Below are 26878 nucleotides of genomic sequence, written 5' to 3' on the forward strand. Positions count from 1 at the left end.
CTGCCCCTCACTGTCTTGCCAGATCACATTGCAATGGCACAGTTTGGAGGCACACAGACTTTGATCTGGATCACAACTCTGCCCCCGTTAGCTTGCTGGCCCTGGGCAGGTTCCTTCATCTTTGTTTTAGCCACAGGGCCCTCATTGCAAACTGGGAAATCAGAACTCCCCCTGGTTAGTGATGGCAAAAAGTAAATAAGCCACGCTATAGAGAGTGGCCAGCACTTACTGCACTGGAGAGGGGTTCTCAGGGCAGGTTCCCCTTCCTGCTGCTCCCTCCTCCCTGCTTCTCTCCCCTAGATCATCGCAAGGGAGAGAGAGCGAAGACAAAGGCTCCTGGGTTTGAGCTTGGGCCAGCTGTCCCGGGCAGCGCTGAAGGCCAAGGGCTGAGATAGATATTAGATTCAAGGGTCCTTTTATTTGGGCAGTTTTGAAAGTTTTTCTTTTCAAACCTCTAGTTTTGAGTTTAAGTAAACCTCACTTTAAGAATAAAAAAGGGACAAAACTCTGAATTTCAGGATAGCTGCACTAATAGCAGGTCACCCAGAGATCACATTCTGAAAAGGATCTGTCACCACACATATAGCAGCATTGTTTCTCCTCTAATGCATTTCAATTGTGATGTGATTTTAAATATTCCTTGTCCACACAGTTAATTACACTAAAACACGAGGCCTGGCAAATAATAGGCTCTCCACAAATGTTTCAAGACGACCTGCCTGAATCGGTGATTGAAATGAATGAATGCTGTGGCACTGTGCCCTCACTTGGAAATCTGACATCAGGCATTCACAGGCCTTTCTTTTGTTTCCCTCCCACCCAAAGAAATAAGCATCTACTTTGACCCCTAGAAAATTGTGATCTTCCAAAGGAGATTGAGGGCACCTGAAGCACTGTTATATGAACTCCATTCAGCCCCAGATAGAGGCAGAACAGTATCTATAATAATAAAAGTGTAATGTGCTAATTAGACTGGATGTCTTCTGGAAGTCATTCCAGACATCCTTCCTGATGAAGCCAGGCTGGAGGGAAGCAGCCCGGTCCCGAGTGCCAGAGGGAAGCCAGTGCCGGCAGCTGGGGGAAGGAAGGCCTACCCTTGCATGAATTTTCGTGCATTGGGCTTCTGGTATATAATAAAGGGCTTACTGGACTTATTTTATATATGGGGCTTAATATTTTAAAATGAGATTTCACAGAAAATAAAACAGATGCAGGTGGGAGGTCTCGCACTGCAGTCGGGACAGGGGATTGGGAGTTGCTCGAAGCTCGCCACTCTCAGCAGCCCCTAAGCCACCTCCAAGGAACCCCTGAGGCTCCATGGAACACTGTTTATAAACCACTGATAGAATGAGGAGGACCAAATTGACAACCAGGAGACCTGGTTTCTTGTGACCACAAATTGGGGTTGACAGAGAATAGGATTCGGTACCAGCCCCAGGTGAGATACTTACAGTTACTGAGATAATCTACAGAAAACAATACGTTTGGTTTTTTTTCCTTTGTGGAGAAACCCACTATTTACTGTATACATACATATATATTTATGTACACATATTACATACATGCACATTTATATATCTGTTTAAAATACAGAGGGGTTAGCTAGAACACCAGACTCAAGCCTAAGTTCAAGTTCCAACCTTGGTGTTAATGCACGTGTAGCCCAGGGCAAGTCACTGAACTGCTCTGAATCTCCTCCTTCATTCTCACACAATGGGAATGAAACATGGAAAATATGGCACCAACCAGCTAAACTAAAGGCCATGAAAATTGCAGGTGACTATCTTCTTTCCTGGTGGCCTTTGCTGGATCAGCTTCCTGGGCCTACTGCTTAAACACCAACTTTCCGAATTTTCATCCTCCTCACCTCCCTTCCCCCACGCCTACCTTGAGCCTACACCTACCTCCTCTCCTCTCCCTCCATTGTTCCCTGAGTCCCATATGCGCACTAACGATAAAGCTATTTATTTATTGAGCTATTTATACTTGTATAAAGCACTGTAGTAGGCATTCCTTATAATTTCTTTATGAAGAATGTGGCAATATCCATATTTCATGTTTAGCTCAGGCTTGGTGTGGTCAGTCTACTCGCCCAAGGGCACAAAGCTAATCGGTGGAGCTGGAATTCAAACCCTGACGCGAAAGGCTCCATCCTACACTTCCTGAAAATTGTACCTGCACCTCCTTCAGAGTCAGTTTGTTGGATGGAACCACATAGAACATCTCTCTCCCCCACTTTTTGGTAACTTAAGTTTTGGTTTAAAATTGTAAACTCACAGAAATTTTGCAGGATATGTGCAAAGAACTCCTTTGTACTCTTTACCCAGATCCAAACAACTACTTTTAACGAGTGAATGGCCAAGGAGGGAGCTACGGGTCAGAGAGGTAGAAGAGCCGGGAGGCGTCAGAGAAGCCAATGAATGCGAGTTTCACCAAGAGAGAAGGGTCACTACGGTTAGATCCTCCAGAGAAGTCAATTGGGGTTACGTGTCTCAACTGAGTGGCAAATGGTTGAAGTTTTTCTTGTAAGAAATTGTCGAGGAAACTGAGCAAAGAAAAGGAAAAGGACTGACTTGAGCAGAAGCTTCAATTACAATGGCAAACCATGAATCTGTGGTGGTACCACGGTGCTCCAAGCAGCTCCCTGGCACCCAGGATTAGTAATAGAGAAGGTGGATGGTAGAATTAATCAAAGGCATATATGAGTGTTGAAGGAGCCAGTGGTGAGGGTCTTGAGGTCCAGACTAGTGAAAGAAGAAGGGTCATCAGGGGATTGAAAGATGACAGGAAATGAGGGAACCAGAAGGCCTATGATTTAGGATAGCAAATACCTCAAGATCAAGTCGCTCTGCTGGTTGCATAGGCGGCAGGGGAGAGAATGGGATGATGGAGTTAGATCTCACAGATGGACTCTCTTGGGCCCAGAGCAGCAAATCCTGGGTATGGCCAAGGACATGGATGACTTTGGGCAGGGGGACTGGCCTCTAAAAGGCAAAGGAACTGAAGGGAAGCACACAGGATTGCAGAATGGGAGGTGAGAGAGAGTATGTGCCTGCCAGGTGTTGTCTGTTTCATCCATAAAGACTAAAGCAAGGCCATCAACTGAGAGTAAGGGAAAGAAGAGGAAGGGTGAGAGGTCCGAGGGGCAGGTAGAAGGAATGAAAGGGCCTTTGTACAGAGTAGGAGAATGAGCTCAATAGAGCTAAATGGCAGAGTGCTGGGAAATATCTAGGATTTTTTAAGGTGAATAATCAGGAATTTATAGTGATGTCAATCTTTCTGCTCCTGTGATTTTTCTCTGAAAAGCTCAACCTTATGGGGGCAGATCTAGAGAACATAGGTGGAGAGGTTCATCCATAATTGATGTCTTTCAAGCAACTGATGAAAGGAAAAAGGAGCAAGAGACTTGGATGGATTTGCAAGAAAATAATCATAATAGTGGACCATGGGCTCTAGGTTTGATAAGGACAGAAGAGGGGACAGGGAGCTGATGGGTGGAGAAAAAATGTTGGTGTTAGTGGAATGAGGTCTAGACGAAAGTCAGAGAGGAGTTCCTCCAGGGATTCAGCAACTGTTTATGGAGCGACGACCTCGAGGAGGTGAGAGAAAGCTCTCCACTACAGAGGACTGCAGAGGAAGCAGTGGACTCGGGGGTGGGGGGGCGGGGAGAGAGATGGGCTTCGATCAAGGCAAGACCTGGAGCAGGAGGTACAGAGAGGTGTTGCAGATGCCAGCCAGGTTTGTTTGCCTTAGACTTGGTGGTGGGGATGTGGGAAGGAGGAGGAAGCAGGTGAGTAGTAGGAGAAGCAAGGGCACAAAGGGAACAGTATGGGAATCAGGTTTGGGGAGAAGACAGAAGACCAAAGACATTTGCATCTGAAGCAGTTTCCTTTTTGGTGCCAAATTGTTGCAGTGCCAGAGCTGGCTGTGGGTCCCGATTGTGTCCCCTAGTGTCCCCTGGAATACCACCCTGTTATATGGTAGTGATGTCCAGAGGAAGAGGGGAGTGGCTGCAGAGCCCAGACATGGAAGGCTCTGGAGAAGTCTGAAAGCTATCCAGCAGAAAATGTGATGGGAAAAGGCAAAAAGAGAAACATCAACATGTGTGTATTCATTAATCCAGACCTTGTCTGAGCATCTACCATTTTGTCAGCCCGTGTGGGTTGCAGCCATGAGCTAGCCATCTGTTGGTGGGATCCCAGGGGCTGGCTGTTCAGGGGGAAGTCTGTCTGTCCACGGACCCCTGACCCCACCCAGACAGCAGAGGGGAAGAAAAGTAGCTGATGCTCCATTCTGAACCTGTTTTAATGTGCTCCATGCTAAATATCTACAGATTGTAATATTTTAATTAATTCCCTCTAAGCTCTTAAAGTGGTAAATGCCTGTTTGACCTGTTCTCTCTAATTACCTTCAGCATATTTCAACAGACTGCAAATACCATCTAATTTTTGGAAACAAGTGCAGGATAAATTGAGTCTGAGGCTGAGGGCTTTTAAGGCAGCGAAACCTGGCTTTCCAGAGGAGGTGTAAGATGATGCTGGTGGAGGTTGTGAGGGTTCCCAGGGCTAGGGCTCTGGATCCACAGATCCTCCTCACAGAGGTAGGCTGGGGTCAAGGCTTTGGTTTTGATGACCTTATTCTAATTTGTTTAGTAATGTCAGTCTCAAGTGTGGTCATGGGGGGAGGTCCTATGTAAAGCAACTTCAGGAAAGGTAGAAAAAGCTCTCGGGCCTTGAGAGAAATCTTGGGCATCGTGAAATGGAATGAACAGGCATCGGGAGTCCCACAGTCTCGGCTCCCCTTTTGCTGAGCATTGACGATTCCCCAGGTCCTGGGTGAAGCTTCACATCCATTATCTCAGGTACCTGCATCCTTTCATGCCTCCTCGGGAGATGTCACTAGCCCCATCTTACAGGTGAAGTATAGAATCAGAGAGGTTTTCTAACTTCTTTAAAGCAATTAGATTTAAAACCCAATAGGCGCAGCACCTGGCATCCCAGATTAGGAATAGAGAAGGTGGATGGTAGAATTAATCAAAGGCAGATATGAAAGTGTTGACGCCATTGGTGAGGGTCTTGAGGTCCGGACTAGTGAAATTTATGAGAGAACAAAGGGTACATCAGCAAAAAAGAGAACTCTCCTCACCATGGCAGCTGCCTTCAGGCCCAGTTGTATCAAGCAGGACCTGTGAATTGAAGTGTTTCTCAGCACAGACTTACAGAAGCAGCTGGACGCACACACAAGGGGAATGGAGGAGAGGGTTCTCCTAGGCCCTTGTTTAAACTAGACTCAACTGACATTGAGCTCAGGATGAGAGAGAAGATCCTTTGGGTGCCAGGCTGAGGGCATGCCACCAGGAACTTCCCCACTGACAGCGACGAACTAGAAGAGAAGGAGCAATTCTGACCCAGCCGCCTCTTGCAGATAACTCCCCGACAGCTCCACCTGATCTGTTTCCATACCTGCTTCCTCTGAGAGCTGCTGGCCCTGCAGAGAGGGCTGCGTCTTAGATGGTTTTCCTCCCCACACTCTGCCTGGCCCCTGATAGGCACTCAATAAATGTTGGAATGAGTGAGTGCAGGAATGAGCGTCTGAAATGAGAATGGATGAGTTATGTCCAGAAGCTGTGGGAGCCGCTTCCCAGACCCTCCAGGAAGGATTCCTGGGAAAGGTTGAACCTGACCCCATCCACACACAGAGAGGAGCTCCAGGATATGTTGCCTCATCAGAGGAAACCAGGCCTGACACCACTTTCATTTCATATACTTAGGCTTGCTGCGTTTGCTCACTGTTTCTTTACCTTTCGGCACTTTGCCTACAATTAGGATAAATTGCCATGTGGGCAGCAATGAAACAGGCTCATAGAACTCTTTATTAAAATAGCTGAGCACTAACATTGAAGAATGAAGTGGCTAGAACTAAAGAACACGTTTTTAAAGAAGGCAAACACCTAGATACAATGTAGTACCTTAACTGTTATCAATCACTACTTAATCTAATTAGTTCAGAAGCTATTTTAAGGGGCTTAATTAAATTAAGCTGTGATTGATAACACTTTATATCTACTTGAGTAGAGCACTTCTTCTAATTCACCTTGAGTCTTCATGCTTCCCGTCAAAAGCCTGTTTTAGGCACGTGCGGGGTGTGTGGAGGGAAATGGGGCGGCCTCGATTGGCACTGAGGTCACTCAGGTTGCCTGGTCCAGGCTGAGCTGGGGGCCTTGGCAGAGTCCTTGGGCACAGACATTCTGAGACCTAGTGAGGAGGCCTTGACAAGGACACCCTGAGATTCTAGTTCAGGAGGCCTGAGAGCAAATGGTGATGCATAGACAGGTCAGCAGAGCAAAGCATGGGCACCTCAGCAGGCCTACAGATGTCTGGGCCCACCTAGACTTAGGTTCCATGAGGAGTACCAGGCCACACCCTCTCGGTGGAGTTGAGCTGCTGATCATAGTGGAGTTGGGGTCGGGGGCTGGCTTAGCTTGACCATGGAAGCTCATCGCTGCGCACAGGGCAGCAGGGCAGGCAGAGCATGTGGGGCCTCCCCCTGCCCCAGTGCTCCAGGAACTGTGACTTCCTCTGAACCCACTGAGAACCACGAGGGAAGAAAACAGAAAGCAGAAGGTTATACCTGGGTTGAGACTGTATAGACTTCAGTCTCTTCTGGGCGGGGAGTGAGAGGTGGGGATGGGATCTGGACCTAGTCTAAAGGAAACTTTCATCTTCCCTCTGCAGCCCGCATGTGCGATGCCCACCTTCGAGGCCCCTCGGGCATCATCACTTCCCCCAATTTCCCCATTCAATATGACAACAACGCACACTGTGTGTGGATCATCACAGCACTCAACCCTGCCAAGGTAAGGCTCCTGGGGAGCGTGGGCAGTGTCCTGTGGGCAGGGCTCGGTTGGAGACAATTGGTCTACAAGGGTTTCAAACTCAGAACTTGGTTGTGGTGGGTTCTTTGTAGGCAAATCTTTAAAATTGTTTTTATTCAATATCAAGTAGATAAAAAGCAAAATATAAGTAAGATATAAAGAACATCAATGCAATAGACACCTGCATAGCCAAACCCCAGTTACCTTATTGATGTAGATCCCTCATCAGCCCCATCCCATTCCCTATACCTCAGGTACACTCTACCTTGATTGTGTGTTTATCATTCCTCTTCCTTTGTTTACAGTTTACATATAAATGTGTCTAAAAATTACATTGTCTAGTAAGCCAGCATTTGAACTTCATATAAATGTAGTCATGTTGTATATATTCTTAATCAACTTCACTCAAAATTATGTCCCTAAGATTTATCTCTGTTGTTGTGTGTAGTTTTGCAATGCTATACACATCTTTTCACACCTTTAGTTCTCTTTTTTGGTGACATGCCCTTTGTTCTCTCATAAATTTTACAAGTATCTTGCCAAGATCCACAGAATAAACTGCTGGAATCTTTAATTATACCAAACTATAGATCAGTTGGAAAAGAATGGTTATATTTGTAATTCTGAGTCTTCTGGTCCATGAGTATGGTATTTCTCTCTATTGACTTAGGACTTCTTTAATGGCTTTCAATAAACTTTTGGAATTTTTCCATTACAGATCTTACACCATTTCTTAACATATTTACTCCTAGATGTGTTATATTTGTTGTTGCTGTTATAAATCATATCTTTTAATTTTTTTATTTTCTACCTATTTATTGCTGATGTTTAAAATGCAATTAATTTTTATTCTTTGATCTTTGTATATAGCAACTCTCTTGTAATAATTTATCTGTGAATTATTTGAGATTTTCTATATAAGACAATCATCATCTTCAAAAAAACGATTGTTTTATTTCTTACTTTCCAGTCTTTATACCTTCTCTTCATTTCTTCTATTGCCCCAATGTTCTGACTTAAACCTCAAATATAATGTCAAATGACTGTGATGATGGTGGGCACTCTTGTCATTGTTTGAAGTTAAATAGAATATTTACTTCTTCATCATTATAATATTTGCTGAAGCTTTTTTTATTTGTCTTTTTCCTAATCTTAGTTTGCTAAGAACTTTTATTGTGAATGGACATTGACTTTTATCAAGTACCTTTGTATACTTATTGATATGATTTGCTTCTTTATTTTCTTAGTATGGTGAATTACATCGGTTGATTTTTCTGATATTAAACCAACCTCACATTCCTGGTATAAACTCAACTTAGTCATTTAGCATTATCATTTTTATACATGCCTATGATTGATTTGCCAATATTTTATTTAGTAATTTGCTTCTATTTTGTTAGTGAAATTGGCCTTTTTTTTTTACATTACCCTTGCCAGATGATTTTGTCAAATATTGCTAACCTCATAAAATGATGTAGAGTGTTTCTCCTCTTCTATTCTATGGAACTAAAAGTGGAAGATTAGAATAGCTTTGAAAGTTTCATGGAACATTTCAGGAAAAATTATCTGGGTCTGATGTTCCTTTTTTGGAAGATTTGAAACTATAGGTTTATCTTTTTATGACAAAAGGATTACTTACCTGTTTTTTCTTGAAGCCATTTTATTAAGTTTTCAAATTTATTGGGTATAAAGTTGTATATACTATCTTTTATTATATATTTTTATTCCCCTTTTCATTTCTATTTTGTATCTTTTTTATCAATATTGCCAGAGGTTTTATATTTTGCTATTTTTGAAAGAACCAATTTTTATTTTCTTAATACTTCTTTTGATATATTTTATTTTTATTTCATCATTTTCTGCTCATCTTTATTCTTTTTTCTATTATATTTGGATTTATCCCGTTATTCTTTTCTGGCATCTTAATTTCAATGCTTAATTTATTATTTTTCAATCTCAGTTAAGTATTTAATGCTATAAATTTCCCTTTAAGAACTATTTTGGCTACATTCCCACAGGTTTTTATGCATAGTATATCTATTATAGTTTAATTGTGAATATTTTCCAATTTCCATTACTCTTTCATCTTTCAACCACAGCTTATGTAGAAGTAGTTCCTAATTTTCAAACAGAGGATTTTTTCTAGCTGTCTTTCTGTTACTGGTTCTAAAGCTTGTGGTCAGAGAAAATTGTATTTGAATCATTTGAAATTGGTTGAGACTTCCCTTTTGGACCAGAAATGATCATTTTTTCACACATATTCTGTGTGTACTTGGAAAAATGACGTGTATTTTGTAGTTTTTGTGTTTTATTACATCAAGCTTGTTGATTGTGCTTATATTCTTTATATCTTCATTGATTTTATCTTCTTGATCAGAGAGCTGCAGAGGAAGGCATATTAAAACCTCCCTCTGTGATGGTAGCTTTTGTCTATTATTCCTGGTTCTCTTAATTTTTGCTTTATATATATTGGGACTATGTTATGAGATCATGCATATTGAGAATTATATATCTTTCTGGTGACTTGAAATTTTTAAAAAATAATTATTTAATGACTCTCTTTACCTGTAGTAATGTTTTAAAGATTTTTCCCAGCTATAACATCAGCTTTCTTTTGGGTTTTGTCTAATAAATATTCTCTTCTTGCTTTCAACCTTGCTAAGACCTCTGTCCAGGCACATTCTGTCCCAGTGTGCCCTCCCTTCTCCTCCAGGCAAATTCCTTATTCCCCTTTGAGACACAATTAAAATACCCCCTCTTCTGTGAAGCCTTCCTAACTCCTTGAGGTCTTGCTCCTTCCTCTGTTCCTACATTTCCCTTTTTGTGTATATATCACATTGTACTGGATTTAGAATCTCTTTCTCCTGTAGTTCAGAAATGCCCTGAAAGCAGATTGGAATCTTGTACAGTATTTCTTCTGCAGTTACCACAGTGCTCAGTGCAGAGGAGCACAGCAGGTGTTTGAATACGTTAATAAAGGATGAAGGAGACCTGTGTCAGTGTCTAGTAGCTCCTCAGGTATGGCCCTGCCCATGTTTGGCCCCAGGGCCACCTCCTGTTATGACCTTTCAGTTCAGCCTCATGGAAGACATGGGTGATGACATTTCCGTGGTCAGGACTAAAACCCAGTCCCACGTCTCTGCCCCCTACCGACACACATCTGCCTTTCTTTCGCAGCTTCTCAGTGTGAACTCAAGACTTATGATTCCGTTTGCATATGAACTTCAATGGATTTGAGCTGGAAAGTTAATGCAGCTTTGCTTAAAAAAAAAAAAGTAGAAGTGAGGCTGGAAAGGAAGAGAGAGATAGGAAAGGGAGGGGACATGGAAGGGAGAAGGAGGGGGCATGGAAAGGAGAGGGAGAGGAAAGCTCATTCCATGAACTTCAAAACCAAAGATAATAGTGTTTTGATTATTCACTCCTTAAAGATTATCACTGTCACTCTTCCGTCTGTAAGCCTGAAGAATTAAGAATTAACTCTCTAGGCAAGTGATCACTCCGGAGTGCAAATGTCAGGAATACATTTGTTGGCCCATTTGCTCACTCGCTTACTCATTCAGCATTTACTCATGCCCTCTTCTGTGCTGGGCTGTGCAAGCTGCTGTCAGAGAAGCCAAGGGTCCCCACAGGCCAGTTTGCATGACTGGGTAGCTCTAGAGGGACCTTTTAATGGCCACCTCCAAGTCCTAAACTTGATCCCTTTCCTTTTTACAGTTGCTTCACTTCCCATCATATATTGCATTCCTCTTCCCCTAGAACTAACTGCACACCCTTCTCTATTCTTGAAGACAAGCCCTGCTCCTCATCTAGCCAGGATGTTTGCCCCTCATGTTTGCCCATACCCACGCTTCCCTAATTTCAGTACTCATCACACCATGTGGTGTTTTTTGTGTACTTATAAGTCTCCTCTTCTAGACTGTGAGCTCTCTGGGTGGTGGCCATGTTTATCTTGCCTGCTGTTGCCTCTCCAAAGCCCAGCACTTGGCAAGTGCATATTAACTATTGAATGAATGAATGAATGAGTGAATCCATCAATCAAAGAGTGGATGAGTCACAAATGGGTGAAAGGGTTTACTACTTTCAGAGCCACCAAAATTAATTGGAGGTAGTGACCAAAGTTCCAGAACCTCCTAAAGTTCTCAGTCTCTGTCCCTGGGCTTTCTTTCCCAACCTCCTCAGAAGCCTTCCTCATCCAAAATATATAAAGAGCTCATACAACTCAACCACAAAAAAACCCACAAACAATCCAAAATAGGCAGAGGATCTAAATAGACATTTTTCCAGAGAAGACATACAGGTGGCCAACAGGCACATAAAAAGATGCTCAACATCACTAATCATCAGGGAAATGCAAATCAAATCCACAACAAGACATTACCTTACACCTGTTGGAATGGTTATTACCAAAAAGAAAAGAAATAACAAGTGTTGGGGAGGATGTAGAGAAAAGGGAACCTTCATGCATTGTTGGTGGAAATGTAAGGTGGTGCAGCCACTATGGAAAACAGTATGGAGGTTCCTCAAGAAGATTAAAAATAGAACTGCCATATGATGGAGCAGTTCCACCTTTGGATATTTATCTCAAGAAAATAAAAACACTAATTTGAAAAAATATATGCACCTTGGTGTTCATTACAGCATTATTCATAATAGCCAAGATATGGAAGCAACTAAGTGTCTATCAGTAGATGAATGGATAAAGAAGATGTAATTTGATGAATGGAATACTATTCAGCCATAAAAAAGCATAAAATCATGTCATTTGTAACAATAGGAATGGACCTTAAGGGTATTATACTAAAGAAAATTATACAGAGAAAGACAAATACCATGTGATTTCACTTATATGTAGAATCTAAAGAACAAAACAAGTGAACAACAAAACAAAACAAAATGTACTGATACAAAGATTTGTGGCCGTTAGAGGGGAAGGAGGTTGGGGTGGGCATAATGAGTGAGGGAGTCAAGAGGTACAAACTTCCAGTCATAAAGTGGGTAAGTCATGGTCATATACTGTATAGCATGGTAACTATAGTCAGTAACATTATACTAGTATTGCATATTTTGGGTTTTTTCTTTGTTTTTGTTTTTTTTAATAAATGTTAATTGATTTCAGAGAGGAAGGGAGAGGGAGAGAGAGATAGAAACATCAATAATGAGAGAAAATCATTGATTGGCTGTCTCCTGCATGCCCCCCACTAGGGAATGAGCCTGAAACCTGGGCATGTGCCTTGACAGGGAATCGGACCGTGACCTCCTGGTTCATAGGTCGATGCTCAAGCACTGAGCCATGCTGGCCGGTTATATTGCATATTTTGTAGCTTTATACGGTGATGGGGGAAACTAGACATATTGTGATGATTACTTCACAGTACATACAAATATTGAATCATTATGTTGTACACCTGAAACTAATGAAATATATCAATTATGCTCAATTTATTTTTATAATACCTTTCCCAAAGGTACCAGAGGCCCATCTGCTTGAACTCCCAAGGGGTCAGGTCAGCCTTCCCACCAATTTCCCCTCTTCCCCCGTCACCCTCAAGCCAATTCTTGATCCCTACCCTGGGTCTTCAGCAAGACTGGAACAAGGATCACCATGTAGGCCAAGCATGTCAGACTGGCCACGAGTTTGACATGCTCGAGTAGGCCATGCCCAGTAAAAGGGAGCTCTCTTTCTTTCATGAGCTAATAGTCAAAGAGACAGCAGCATTAGTAAACCAAGGCTGGGTGGGCCAAGGTCAGCCTTCAGGGGCTCAGAAAGTACAGCGAGGAGGAAAGAGGAAGTAGGGCTGGGCAGGGCCTCGTGGAGGGAGCTCTATCTAACCAGGAAGGAGCAGGGGCTAGGCTTCCCAGGGTGCTGAACTTTATCCTGAGGGTAAAGAGATGGCAAACTTCTTTGAAGTGATGAAAGCCTTTCTTCAGAACCTATAGCTACTGGCTTGCCATTGGCTATGAGTTCCTGAAAATTCCACAGAAGCTTAAACAAAACAGTGTATTTTCCCCACCACCAGACGTCCAGGGTGGAGAGTCCAGGTCTGGTTTAGTAGTTCCCTCAAGTGTGCCGAGCACCTTCTATTTTTCCCTCTGCCTTTTTTTTTTTTTTTTCATGTGACTCCTGTCCTCATGATCACAGGAAGGCAGGAGGCTGCTCCACCTCTGTTCTCACATTGATATTCCTGAAAGGCAGGGAAATGCTCTGTGGACTCCTCAGCTCGTATCTCAATGCCTAGAATCTTGTCACTTAGCCAGACATCCTTAGCTCTGTGGTTAGCTAGGTGCATTGCCACACTTCAGACAAAGTCAGGGTTCTGTTAAGAACTTATAAAGAGAGGGAGGGACATTTAGTAAACCACTATCTATGTCTGTCACAGACTCCCAAAACATGAACTAGCTCAAAAGGACCTGCTTTGATTGGAGTTTACTGGTGGCCTCTGAAGTACCTTTATGGGACCCTGGGGTGCCTGGGAACCCAGTTTGAAGACCATTGCTCTAGGCCAGAGATCAGCAAGCCTTTTCTGCCAAGAGCCAGATAAAAAATATTTTAGACTTTGAGGACCACGTAAAGTTAACCCTTTAAAAATATGAAAACGCTTCTCGGCCTGGCCAGGTGGCTCATCTGGTTGGAGTGTTATCTCTTATACCATGAGGTTGCAGGCATGATACCCTGTCTGGTCGCATATGGGAGGTAACCGATCAGTGTTTCTCTCTTACATTGATATTTCTTTCTCTCTCTCTCCCTTCCTAAATGAATGAATGAATGAGTAAATAAATAAATAAAATATATCTTCTTAATTCAGGGGGCAATACAAAAACAGGCCACAGGCCAGATTTGGCCCAAGGGCCATAGTTATCCAATGCCTGCTCTAAGAGATGTCGGGGCACAAAGATTTGAATGCAGAGTGAAGGACAGGCTGTATACAGTGTACCTCTGTGATCATGCCTACTTCATGTGCTGCCACTGTCCTGCCTCAGAAAGGCGTTTGGGAGCTTTGTTGATCTGCATGTTACTCAATGAGCCATTATAGGATCCTGTGTTTAAACAAAGGCCAAAGAGAAGGGGGAAAACTGAAAGCATTGGTACATTGTGCACTGGGATCCGTCCCAAAGCCGAAATCTTGTGTGTGTCACTTCTGACTGCTTGGTGTGATTAGCGCCTGTGTTAGGGTCGGATGCTGAAAGAGCAGTTCACATCCATGGCTGCTCTGGCCAGTGATGTGAGTCATTTTATGGTTCTGGGTTCTGGCCGTCAAAGCAGTGTTTCCCCATTAGAGACCTAGTAATCATACGCTCCCTTTTTTGGAGGTGGCATGGTGAGCCAGTGCCCTCTGCCCCGGGGCTGGCTAGACGCGGGCACAGCCAGGCCCCTCCTCCTGCCGAAGGCGCTGCCGGCCTTGCGGTGTTTTATGTGCACCAAGTCTCTGCTGAGCTGCTGAGATCCAGATAAAGGGCTTAGGGAAGGTTTGAGAGGATAAGCCGTGCTCCCTGCTTCATGGGCCAAGACCTCGCTGGGGTGCTCTGAGGCAGTAGAGCAGAGCAGCAAAGAGCCTGGCCACTGGCTGCCTGATGAGTTCCAGGTTCTACCACTCAACTGTGTGATCTTAGGCAAGTTGCTTAAGGTCTCTGTGCCTGAGCTTTCCCATTTGTAAAATAGAGGTATTCGTAGCAGCTTTTGTAAATTTTACATGAGTTCATGTGTGTAAAAAACTCAGAACAGAGTTAAGCACATTGTAGGATGAGCTCTTATAGTGAAGAAATCTCATAAGAGAAGATGATCAAAACTGTGATTAAGTATCTCAAAGAATCGTCTAGACCAGGAGTCAGCAAACTACTGCTAATGGGCAAAATCCAGCTTGTTGCTTGTTTTTTATAAATAAAGGTTTAGTGAAACACAGCCACACCTGTGTTCACTGCAACAGACCATGGTCTGCACAGGGGAAAATATTTGCTAACTAGCCCTTCACGGGAACAGTTTGCCGACCTTTGTTCTAGACCATAACTCCTGTGAGGGATCCGAAAAGCTAGTGATCAGTCCATGCTAGAGAATCAGGAAAGGTTTGAAAATGTCCTCCCATTCAACATTGTCTAAGCTGAGGGCATATGCCTGGCATGCCAGCAGGCACTGGCAGTAGAAAGACAGTGATCCTGCCCTTCAGGGAGTTCATGGTGTGGTAGAGGCCCAGGTACACAGATGAGTCATGGTGCTGCAGGTAAGTACTGACAGAGGTGGGGGGCAAGGGAATGGTGATGTCATCCTGTAGGCGGGACTGGGAGAGTGAGGATGAGAAAGATATTCCAGCCTGAGCAGCTGACCCCAGGATGATGCTGACCCCAGGATGATGACAGTAGCCATCAGGGAATATGGGAGGCAGGTTTGCTTGCTCAGTGGGAAAACCAGAAAGGCCCCAGCATCCCATTACTACTGACAGCTACAGTCCATCCCCTTTCTAAGGACCCTGCTGCGGCAGTATTGCCATAGCCCTGAGATCCGTCTCTGGTTTCCCAAGTTCCCTCAGTGCTGTTGCTCCTAAAGCAACAATTTCACCTCATACCTTTGTTTACAACTCTTCCATAGCCCTCCCTTGTCTTTAGGGCAAAGCCCAACCCCTTAGCATGACAGACAGCCCTTCCTGGGCCGCCTCTGCCTGCTTCTCCTGCGTCACCCCCACCTTCCAGTAAATAACTCCAGATCTACCTGGAGTCTCTGGACAAGTCCGCGTCCTATGCCTTTGCCAGGTCACCTGCTCCTCTGCCCGATTGCTCTCCCTTCCATACCCATGTATTGAGTTCAGTTCACCTCCCAAACTCAGCCTGGGGTTCCTTTCCTCCGGGAAGCCTGCTCTAGCCCTTCTAGCTAGTGGCCCTCACTTCCTGTCTGTCCTGTCTGTCCGTGCTCAGGGATGTTCTTACGTAGAAATGCTCCTCTCTGTGAATCCATGCCCGTTCGAGGGCCCCGCTTAAATGGCACCCGGGCTCATGAGTGAGTGAGGCAGCTGTTCACTTCCGAGGCACCTGAAGGCACCTTGGGGTGAGGCCCTGCCGGTGCCCTGGCAGTGTGTGGGTGCTGGGCTATTTGGTTTGGCTGGAGGAAACCTGCACAACCAGGAAAACCTATCCACAGGATTTCTCTTCTCCTTGGTTCATAGAATAGAGAACAAAGCCCCACCCCCCAGCCTCCCCACTGGGAGACTGAAGATCTTCCTCAGGTTGAAGCCAGGTTGCCAGGGACAGAAAGACCCAGATTAGACAGTAGCCATGGTGCCTCCGTGGTCCTGTCTTCATGAGTGGCACCACCACCCATCCACCCAGGTGCTCAAACCAGAAACCTGCAAGTCCATCGTAAAGCCCTCCTCCCCCTCAACCCCACAAGCATGCGGTCACCAAGATCTCAGTGTTGCTGGGACCTGTGTCTGTCCCATCCCCGCCTCCATCCCTCATCTGGACCCCCACAGAAACCTCAGACATCCTCACCACCTCTGGCCTCACTCCTGGCACATCGGTTTCCACACGAGCAGCCAGACTAATGCTTCCTCAAGCACCTATATGTCCCTGCCGCCCACTGTTTAAAACTTCTGCCGCTCCTCCCTCAGAATGAGCCCCAGCTCTTCGGGGCAGGGGAGGTCTCGAGACCCTTCAGACCTAGCTCCAAGCAGATCCTCTAGTCCTGGCCCTTCCTGAGTCACCTCCTTGCACTAGAGGGCCAAGTACATTGTCCCCCACTCCCAGCTGAGGCAGCAGCAGGTGTGCTCGGTTTGTGGACTTGCCGTGGACTGACACTGAGTACTTGTTCTGGAATGTTCCCTGTCTGCCCCAACGCAGGCCTTTGTGCGCCCGACTCTACCCATCCCTCCCTCAGCATCCCCCATTGGCTGGTCTTCCACTCGCATGGGGTCCATCACCCCATGTTGTGGTTGTCAGTTTGCTTCTCTGTCTCCCCTGCTCACTGAGAGCAGGGACTGTGTTGAACCCCAATGTTGAAACCCCATCCCCTAGCCTGGCATATGGTGAGTGCTCCGTAAATATTTGTGGAAGACAGGACTACAACAAGTTAAGAGAGAAGAATCTTGTCGAAATCTCCTTCCTGGACCATTCATTTATTCAACAAATAAAGAGGATGGAGAAAAGCAGGCAGAGAGGCTAAGAGAAGTCTGCAGGTCCCTGGGGGCAGATAGCTGAGATTCCACACGTGGCCTGAAAAATTGCCACCTCGCCCATGGGGGTTCCTGTGCATTAAAGCATGAAGAACGAGTCTAATCATCTCAGAGCTGGCCAGATGTGCCTGGTGTTGCCATGGCAGCCCCCAGAATTGAGCAGATGTGCCATGAGCATCTTTGGAAAACATCAGGGGACCCCAGAGCCTGTATGGCCTGGAGGGAAATAGTTCACACTCAAAACGCGGGCATGGAACTGCTCAGTGTGGATTGAGGGTCGTGTAGGATGGTGCCACGGGGACTCTGGGCATCGGAACATAACGAGGAAATGTCTTCCTGTCCTCAAGACTCTGCCAGGCTCTCCCAGCTGCCCCTGTCTGCTCCCTAATCCCATGCTCCCTCCCTAGGTGATCAAGCTTGCCTTCGAGGAGTTTGACTTGGAGAGGGGCTATGACACCCTGACGGTCGGGGATGGTGGGCAGGACGGGGACCAGAAAACGGTCCTCTACATGTAAGTGAAGTAGGCGTTCAGGCGGGAGGGCGGGAGCACGGTACCTTGGCTGAGGGTGGTGGGATGGGCTTGCCGGGTCTTGCCTGGTCCCCCAGACCACACTGCGACCAGGACAGGTGCCTTGTTGTGCTCCTAGTTTCAGCAACAGTCCCTCCACCTCTCTCTACTCCAGCTGAGGGAAACAGAGCACTGGGCCACATTCTCTCTAGGGATTCACAGGAGATGTGTACAGAACGAGCAGTCTTAGGGAGCAGGGAAATACAGGTTTTGTGGCTGTCTGCTTCGACGCAGACTCTCCTGCCACCCAGCAGTTTTTCCTCAAGGCCAAGTACGTCTGTGGTGGTCTGACTTCAGACAGAGACGATCAAAAGTGCTTTGCTAACCTCCCTGCCTGCTCTTAACTATCTGGGAAGTGGGTGGTTCTAGAGAATTAGGACCACATGGACATACACATTCTCTGAGTCCAGAAAGGTTAGATTGTATGGTCTGGCCAAGGGAGAGGGTGATATCAGGCTGTCTGGGATCCCATGACCCTGAGTCTTGGCTTCTCCTTTGCCCACCCCCAGCAGCCTGACCTGAAGCAGGAAAATGCTCTTGTTTGATGCGTGTGGTCCAGCTTCAGAGAAACAGACAGGCCTGACTTCATCCATGTCCCCTGCCCAAAAGAAGGGGTGATTTCACATATGCTGAGCACCTACTATGTGCCCAGGCACTGTGATGGGAACTTTCACATCAGTTATCTCATTTCATTCCCACAATGGCCCTATGAGGAAGGTGTTATTATCCCCGTTTAGCAGGTGGGGAAACTGAGGCCCAGTGGTTGCAAAAGATGGTTGGTGGCAGAATCAGCTCTTGAGTTTGAGTCTTTTGATTTCAGTGAGAAGAATCAGCTCTTGAGTTCGAGTCTTTTGATTTCAGTGAGGGATAGCATCCCTTGCCATACCCCCTCCCAGCCAGGCTAGCTCCAAACTAATACCCTCTGCTTTTAATAATGAATGAAAGGTAACTATTCAGTAATAACTGGCTTGTCCAGGAGCTGTTCTGTTCTGGGAACTTCCCACACTTTCTCATTCCTGCCTGGAGAAGATCCTATCAGGCAGTTAAAGGACTCATGATGTTACCCACTGAGTCAGTGACATGGCTAGGATGTGGGGACTCTCAGGAGAAAGGAAATAATGTGAGCCCTGCTTATTCCACTGTGTTAATCAGGGTTCACCAGAGAAACAGAACCAATAGGATATATATAGAGAGAAGGGTTTATTATAAGGAATTGGCTCACATGGTTATGGAGGCTGACAAATCTCAAGATCTGCAGGGTGAGTCGGCAAGTTGGAAACCCAGGAGAGTGATGATGTAATTGTGGTGTGAAGGCCAGCAGGCTCAAGACCCAGGAAGAACTGATGTTTCGGATCAAGTCCAAGGCAGGGAGGAAACCCCCACAAAGTCCCTGCTGGAATTCAGGCAGGAAGAATCTTCTCTCAGTGAAGGGAAGGTCAGCCTTTTTGTTCAGTTCAGGCCTTCAGCTGAGTGGATGAGGCCCACCCACAGTGGGGAGGGCACTCTGCTCACTCCATCTATCATTTAAATGTTAATCTCATCCAAAACCACAGACACACCAGGAATAACATCTGGCCAGACATCAGGATACCCCAGGGCCCAGCAAATTCAGATAGCCATCTCACCCACCTCTCTCCTCCTGTTGGTGCCCCCCCTCAGTCACCTGCCCTGGACCGCTGACCTATATGGTGTATCCACTCAGTGTGCCCAAGAGGTCCTCCCACAACCCCATGTGCTTTTCCATGGAGAGAACCTTAGAACAGCAAAGCTGAAAAGACTCTTGGGGATCATACAACCCAATCCCCTTATTTAACATGGAGTGGAAAGGCCCAGAGACGCCCAGCATCTTGTCCAAGGTCCCCCCATAAAGAATGGCAGAGCCAGGCCTTATACCCAGATCTTTGCACTAATCTAGAGTGAGTGAGCTCCCAACAAGTCCTGCAGCAGCCCAGGGACTCACCCATCACCCCCAGATCTCTTCAGGCCAACGTCCATCTCAAACCTTCAGGGAAACACATGCAAAATGGTCAGGCTCCTTTGTTGTCCCAATCTGGTCAAACTTGGCTTCTCTCTTGCTTACTGCCACCCCGGAGTCAGAGCCAACCCTGGCCTGGCCTCAGTCTACTCGCGTGAGAGCCCCCACATCAGGGATGTCACACAGGCTGGGCTGGTGAACCCCAGGTGGTCTGTCCCAGCTCCACCCCCATGGCACTCATGTGCTGAGCATCTCTCTGCAGCCAAGTCAACACCCCCAACCTCAGCTTTGAGACCCAGAGTAGAGCAGACCCATTAATGAAATTGCCCCCTCCACAGCCTGCAGTCCCCATCTCTACAGAAAGAGGAAGCCAGGTTTCTTCCAGAAACCCCAGCCTGTGCAGTGGATGCTGGCTCTGCCACTCTCCAGCAAGCTGACCTCAGGAAAGCCATTGCCCGTGTTGTACCTTTGTCTTCTCATCTGTTCAGTGGGGATAATAACCCCTACCTCACTGGGCTAATGGGGGCATTGAATGAGATAATGGACATGACAGTGTCACACTTGGATAGGTGCCTGGAAAATGTGAGTTGAGTGAGAAGCTTCCCCATGCTCAAACTTAAAAAAATGTGGCCCAGGGTCACAGCTGTGCTTTTAGCCTCAGTTCTCATACTGGCAGGGAAGGACATGTCAACTGAAAGGAATGGCTGGGTTCCCACCAGGGGAAGGGGTTTCTGTCTGTCTTTCCTGCAGTACAGTTCACAGGAGAAATCAGAGGTTGCAGGGTGTGGACATCCCTTGATTAGATCTGGTCCAGCTAGCCCTGCCCCCTGAGCCAGCGAGGCCACCGATGTCTCTCATAAGCCCAGGGGCCTGGGCGAGGAAGTGGAGGTTGAGATTCAAGCTCTGCCCGTGGCCGAGGGGGAGAGGCACTGAGTCCCTGGGCTCCAGTGTCAGAAACTCCATGGAGCTCAGAATTTGCCCGAGTGAGCCTGGCTCCGAGGTGCTCCTGTAGGTGTCTTCAGTCGGGCAGTCATCCTGGGGGGGTGCCATGGTGGGGTGCACACCTCTAAATCTCTCTCTCCTGACAGCCTGACAGGTACGTCGGTCCCAGATCTCATTGTCAGCACCAACCATCAAATGTGGCTCCTCTTCCAAACGGACGGCAGCGGCAGCTCCCTGGGATTCAAGGCCTCTTACGAAGGTAACTGCTCTTGGGGAGTGAGGGACCCTGGAGTCAGAGCCTTGGGGTCTGAATTTGGAGTCAGCGAGCCCGGGGCTTGAACCTGATTCAGCTCTGCACTAGCTTCCTCTCCTTGGGCACATTGGAATTCTTGACATCTCTGAGCCCAGCCTGTCCTTGTCCAGTGGGTTGTTTTGAGGATTATCTGAAGTAAATCACTTAGAACACTGGACACACAGCACTGGGCACGTACATCGGTTCCATCCCCAACTCATACTAGACTCGTGTAGGCCTTTAAAGGGCCCCGTGAACTCTCTAACCTCGGTTATTTCCTATCTTCATACTGGAGATAGGAGCTTCCCAAGCTACTACCCACTAGGGGTGTTAGAGTGATGAGGGGCTGTGCACAGTGCTAGGGACAGACACACACCATTGGTGGCCTGAGGAGGATACAGATGAGGGCGACCTTCATCTCTTGATGAAAACAGCCAGCCATTAAGGAAATGGCAGACTCTGGGGCCCAAGAGATGCCACCACTGTCACCCTTCCCTGCACTTCCACGCCTCCTGTTGATTCATGGCTGGTAATGCCGACACCCACAAAAAGGGGAGCAGAAGCCATCCCCCAGGGATTTGTGAAGGCCCTGTTAGGTGTCAGGCTCCAGGCCAGCACTAGGGAGCAGATGCATCAGACCCAGGCCCTACGGCAGAGACAGAAGCAAAAGCAGGGGAGCTATTGCAGTCAAGGGGGCGTGACAGAGAGAGCCCGTGGAGCCATGGAGCATGGAGAAGGGCAGTCATCTTCCGGGGCATCAGGAAATGCTTTATCAAGAAAGAGGGCCTTATGTCTTTAAAATGACAAGGTGGCTACTAGAGAGTCAGGAGGGAGAGGCGACCTTCCTGCACCCCTAACTCAGAGACCTGGGCGTTCTGCAGGAGGCTCTTTAGGGGGAGCAGTGCCAAAGACTCGTTCTGCTCCGTGGGCCTCACGCCCCAGTGCTCAAGGGTCCTTCTGTACCAGGACCTGGACTGTCTCCACCCTGGATGCACAGCGTGTCCTAGGGCTGCCCTAACTAAGAGCCACACACCGGATGGCTCAGTTCAAAGGCAGCGTGTTCTCTCACAGCTGGAGGCTAGGTGTCAGGAGGCAGTGCTCCCTCTGCGACTCTGGGTAGCATCCTTGCCTCTTCCTAGCTTCCCTGGTGATCCTTCCCGCCGTCCTGGCATTCTTTGGCTTGTAGCTGTAGCACTTCGGTCTCTGCTTCTGTTGTCACATGCAGCCCTGTGTGACTCTCTCCCCCTCTTATAAGACACCAGTCATAACGGATAAAGGGCCCACCCTACCACCAGTATGACCTCATCTTAACTTGATTACTTCTGCGAAGAACCAAATCAAGTCACGTGCACAGTCACCAGGGGTTAGGATCTAACATATCTTTTGGGGAAGACAATTCAAGCCATAACAGGAGGCCAGCCCATATTTCCTGCACTAGCACTGCCATACCTCAGTGTCCAGGGGTGAGGACAGTGACTGCACTGTTCTAAGATCAGGAAGCATATATGTCTGGATGAGACAGAGCAGCAGGCAGAGAGCATCTATTGGGGACAAGCGCTGAGTTCAAATCCTGGTTCTCTGGCTTTCTAGCCACAGGGCAGGGCAGGGAGCCTCTCTAGGGTTCAGTTTCTTCATCTGTGAAGTGCAGATAATAATACAACCTAGGTCCCAGGGCTACTGTGAAGATTACGCTTAAAGAATGTGAAAGTAAGAAGCGTCGCACATTGCGATGCAATAAGTATGTAACTAATGAATGCATATGTAGGTAGTTAAAAGAATGGGCTCTTCTGGTGCCTGGAGTTACACTCAAGCAGCTGTGGGGCAGTGGAAAGAGCATCAGGCAAGAAATCAGGAGACACTGATTCAGGTCCAAGCTCTGGCACTCACTGCTTTGAAAATGGGAATGAACTCGGGCACGAAGTTTCTAAGGTTCCCCCCTTTCTGAACTTCTGTGGATATTCCACAGTGAATGTTTCCAAAATCGGGAGGAATGATCCTGTCATCACATGCCCTTACTCTGTCCATATTTTATCAATGGCTCAGATTAGACATAAATAGCATGAGCTTGAAAGACAGGCCAGTACACCAGTTCGCATGCAGAAAGATCTCGACGGGACGGACTGTGGGCTACATTACCATGACCAGATGAAGCAGGGATAACTATCAAGCATGTTTTAAGGTTCAAAAAATTAGCTACTAGAATTGATCCCAGGGAGTTAGTGTGCTTTCTTCTGTTCCGATCTGATCTGGCATCAGAGAATTGAACTTAGATGTGGGGACCGCAGCTTGAGATGGACACGGAGAGGACATCAGGCAAGCCCAGTGAGATAGGTGAACAGCCACCCGAGCGTTTATCGGGGGGTAAAGTAAACTCAAGGGAGACCTGAGAGCTGGGTCCAAATATTTGAAGGATTGTTTCATGGGAAAGAAGAATTAGACCTGTTTGGTGTGATTTCATTGGAATAGAAAGGGACTTGTTGAAAGCCCACCATGTGCCAGAAACTTTATGTTCATTATCTCGGGGTTTGCAGTGCCACGTAAAGACTTGAGGTGCCCTCAGGGGTAATAAATAGAGATAATAATAACAACCTCACAGCATGTTAAGAAAGTGAAAGGAGATCACAGAAAGCTCCTTGCACGGTGCCGGGCACCGAGGCAACTTCCCCTGGAGGCTACTAAAGTTCCTCTCTACCCAAACCTTCCATGATTGCCCTGCTCTCCACTGGGTGCCCTCCTCTGCCCGGGGACACGTGGCTCCTTGCCATCCGCAGATGGCCTGTGCTTGCTCTGATAGGCCCCGGTTCTAGGACCCCGCCTCACACCTGCACTCCCCACCTGGGCCCTGCCTCACACCTACGCTTCCACCTAGGGCCCCACCTCACACCTGTACTCCCACCTAGGGCCCTCGCTCCCCAGACTGGCTGAGAAATGAGATGGTTCACGGTGGCCACAGTGTATGGTGTGGAGGCAGAAGGCAAATCCTGGCCACGGAGAGCCTTGAGGCTTCATAAAGGGTTTGCACCTTGACCAGTGGGAAGAACCAATGAATTACCAAGTGTCGGGATGGGCCTGCCTTTCCCTTCTTGTTCCTCTACCACTGACAGTTTATTGGAGGGGTGAAGCCCATCCATCTCACACCTTCATGATGAAGAGCCCCTGTACTGTAAAAAGGTGGGTGATTGAGTTCCCTGACATCTGCTGCGACTGTGCCCCCCAAGCTGCTCTCGGGTCTTCTCCCACCTGCGGCCACCTGCTTCTCCACTGGTCTGGCCGCTCCCTCGGAGCACCTGCGTGGCTCCTCACTGCCCTTCAGGGTGGGTATCTTTCAGTGTCTGTCCTTAGCCTTCCATCCTCTCTTTGTCGAACCTTCCACAGTTGATCACATCCACTCTCATGGCTCCAGCCTTAACCTAAACACCAGTGACTTCCAGATCTGTTCCCACTTGCATTTTAGTCCACTGGTGACACATTTTATATAGCTTCTCCCTCAGACATCTCAAACCTAACCCATCTGTATTAGTCTGCTCATAATGAAATGCCATAGGCTGGGTGGCTTAAATAGAAATTTATTTCCTCACAGTTCTAGGCTAGAAGTCCAAGAGCGAGGTTCTGGCTGATTGAGTGTTTGGTCCAGGCTCTCTTTCTGGCTTGCAGATGGCTGCCTTTCACGTGGCCTTTCCTCAGTGCATGCACACGGATAGACAGAGAGCAAGCCCTCTGTGTCTCTTCTCATAAAGACACTAACCCTGTGGGATCAGGGCTCCACCCATATGGCCTCATTTAACCTTTATTGCTTCCTTCAAGGCCCCATCTCCAAATACAGCCACATTGGGGGCTAGGCCTTCAACATAGTAATTGGACGGGGGCTGAGGACACAAACATTCAGTCCCCCTCCCCACAGCCCCTGCCCCTGTGTCCCCATCTTAAGAAACAGCGCCACCATCCATGCTATCACTCGTTCTCCTTTCACCTCCTCCTCCCTCTCCCACCGCTAACCCTGTCCCAGATTCTGACAGTTCTCCCTCTGCAGCGCCCCAGCCCCTTGTCTTCGCTGCTGCCAGGCCTTCATCGCCTCTCACTTGAGTGATAGCACAGGCCGCCTGGACTCGAGCCCCACCCCACCCCCATCTGCTACATGCAGCACAGCCATCTCCCAGAATCCAAACCTGGCAGTTTCCTCCTCCTCAAAACAACTTTCAGGACAACTCCGCATTGCTTTTGGGGAAGGTACAATCATTCGCTTGGCATCCCAGGCTCTCCATGATGGTCATTCCAGGCCGAATTCTGGTTTTTATGAATCCATTCTAGGCAGAATTCCAGTTTATTCATCTCTATAGTCCATAGAGCCTAGCCCAGGGCCCGACACATAGCGTGTGCTCAGTGAAGCTCGCAGAATTAAATTGTAATGACATTTTGCACGGGCTCCATAGGGCACCCTCCCTCAGCATCCTTTCAATCCCCTTTCCCCTACTTCACCAGCTCCCAGAACTCGGGTGCCGAGAGTCCACACCTTCTCCACTGTCCCTTGGGCTTTGGGGTCAGACAAACCCAACTTATAATTGAGTTCTGCTACTGGCTCTGGTGATCTTCAGCCAGTCTCTCATCTCCGAGCCTGAGTTTTCTCATGAGTGAAAGGGGCTGATAAACGTTTGTCTCACAAGGCAGGGTCTTACAAGGACTCAATGTAGTGAAGTGCCCGGCGGAGGGCCTGGCATTTAGCAAACACTCGATTAAAAGCCTGGTCCCCTCCCGTGCATCTCCTCTCCCAAGCTGCACCCATGGCCCGAAGCCTCAAAATGACCTTCACCCCCCTCTTGGCCCTCTTTTAATCCCAGCTTCTGGTGAATTCCCTACAGCACAACTTGGCTCAGGGATGGGAGGGTAGCAGGCATGCAGATGTTCTGCAGGTGGCATGAAGCCCCTGAAAGCAGAGACCTCCTCCAGGCACACCTGGCCCCATCCTCATCAACACCCCCTCTGTCCCAGTTCACGTAGAGAGAAGCTTCCTTGGGGGCAAACAGGTAATACTGAAGTATCACCCCTTTCTGCCCCTTGTTAAAAGTGCGATTCCCGAATGGGAAAATTGGGAGATTTATTTCCTGAAAATTCTTCCCGCTCTGCTTGCCACACTCCCAGGGTGAGGTGGGGGAGGGGATTTAGGCTCCATCAATATCTGAGGCGTCTGAGCTGGAAACTCAGTCCCCCTGCATAGGGACAGCCAGCTGTAGGAAATGCATTCACAGTTGCAACTGCTTTGCTTCCGAGTAGAACAAGAAATATTTAAGGAACAGGCAATTAGCATTTACCAGAAACATAAAATTACATACAACTTGCTAACAAGTTTTAGCATCAATCTGGGAGTCTCCTGGCTTCCTGACTTGGAGCCTGGGATCTGCAGCCTGGAGCTAAATCTGGGAGCCTGGCCTAGCGCAGGAAGGGGGGAGGGGGTCCTGACCCTGGAGACAGGGAGGTTATGCAGAAAGGTTGCCCCGCAGTCCAGGGCACTCATGTTGGAAATGAGGTCCCCTGGGTATTCAATACTGTCTAAGCCCCTGTCATGTGTCACAGATACTGTTCAGGACATTGGGGCCACAAGGACAACAAGATAGTCTGTGTCTGCACCCAAGTCATAGTCTGTCTTCATTAGAGATAAGGCAGTGCTAGAAGATGGAAATATCAAGGAGGGACAGTAATCTTGTTTGAGGGCATCAGGGAGGGCTTCCTGGAGGAGCTGGCGTCTGAGACTGAGAACTGCTGGAAGGATGAAAAGGAGCTGGTCAGCATCCCTGAGAAAGAGGAAAGATTGGCTTGGAGAACTGGCATGTGCATAGGGTTGGAGCTAAGACTTGTGCAGAAATAAAGATTTAGAGCAAATAGGGAGACAATGGCCGAGACTAGCCCCCTCTCCGCCAGCAGGGCCTCCATCCCCTCTGCTGGTGGGCACTGCTGAAAGACGGTGCTGGAGCTGGGCCGGAGAGGAGGCTCAGGGCAGCAGACCAGCACCATCGACTCCCACTGCCTTTCCTCCTATCGGAATAGCATGCATGTGACCATTCTCAGCCCAAATCTGCTA

The 26878-nt window shown here is 47.4% G+C and overlaps 1 protein-coding gene across 1 annotated transcript in view; it reads left to right on the forward strand.

The window, feature by feature from the left end:
• The window catches only part of CSMD2 (CUB and Sushi multiple domains 2), a gene marked incomplete at its 5' end in the record, with an annotated part of 537662 nt that overhangs the window by 287903 nt on the left and 222881 nt on the right, over nucleotides 1-26878 (forward strand). Inside the window, 3 exon segments of the mRNA XM_079778373.1 lie at nucleotides 6735-6856; nucleotides 17436-17539; nucleotides 20660-20772. Of these exon segments, the coding sequence (XP_079634499.1) occupies nucleotides 6735-6856; nucleotides 17436-17539; nucleotides 20660-20772 (339 nt within the window).

This window comes from Cnephaeus nilssonii (genome assembly GCF_951640355.1).
Source record: "Cnephaeus nilssonii genome assembly, chromosome: 7".
Lineage (NCBI taxonomy): Eukaryota > Metazoa > Chordata > Mammalia > Chiroptera > Vespertilionidae > Cnephaeus > Cnephaeus nilssonii.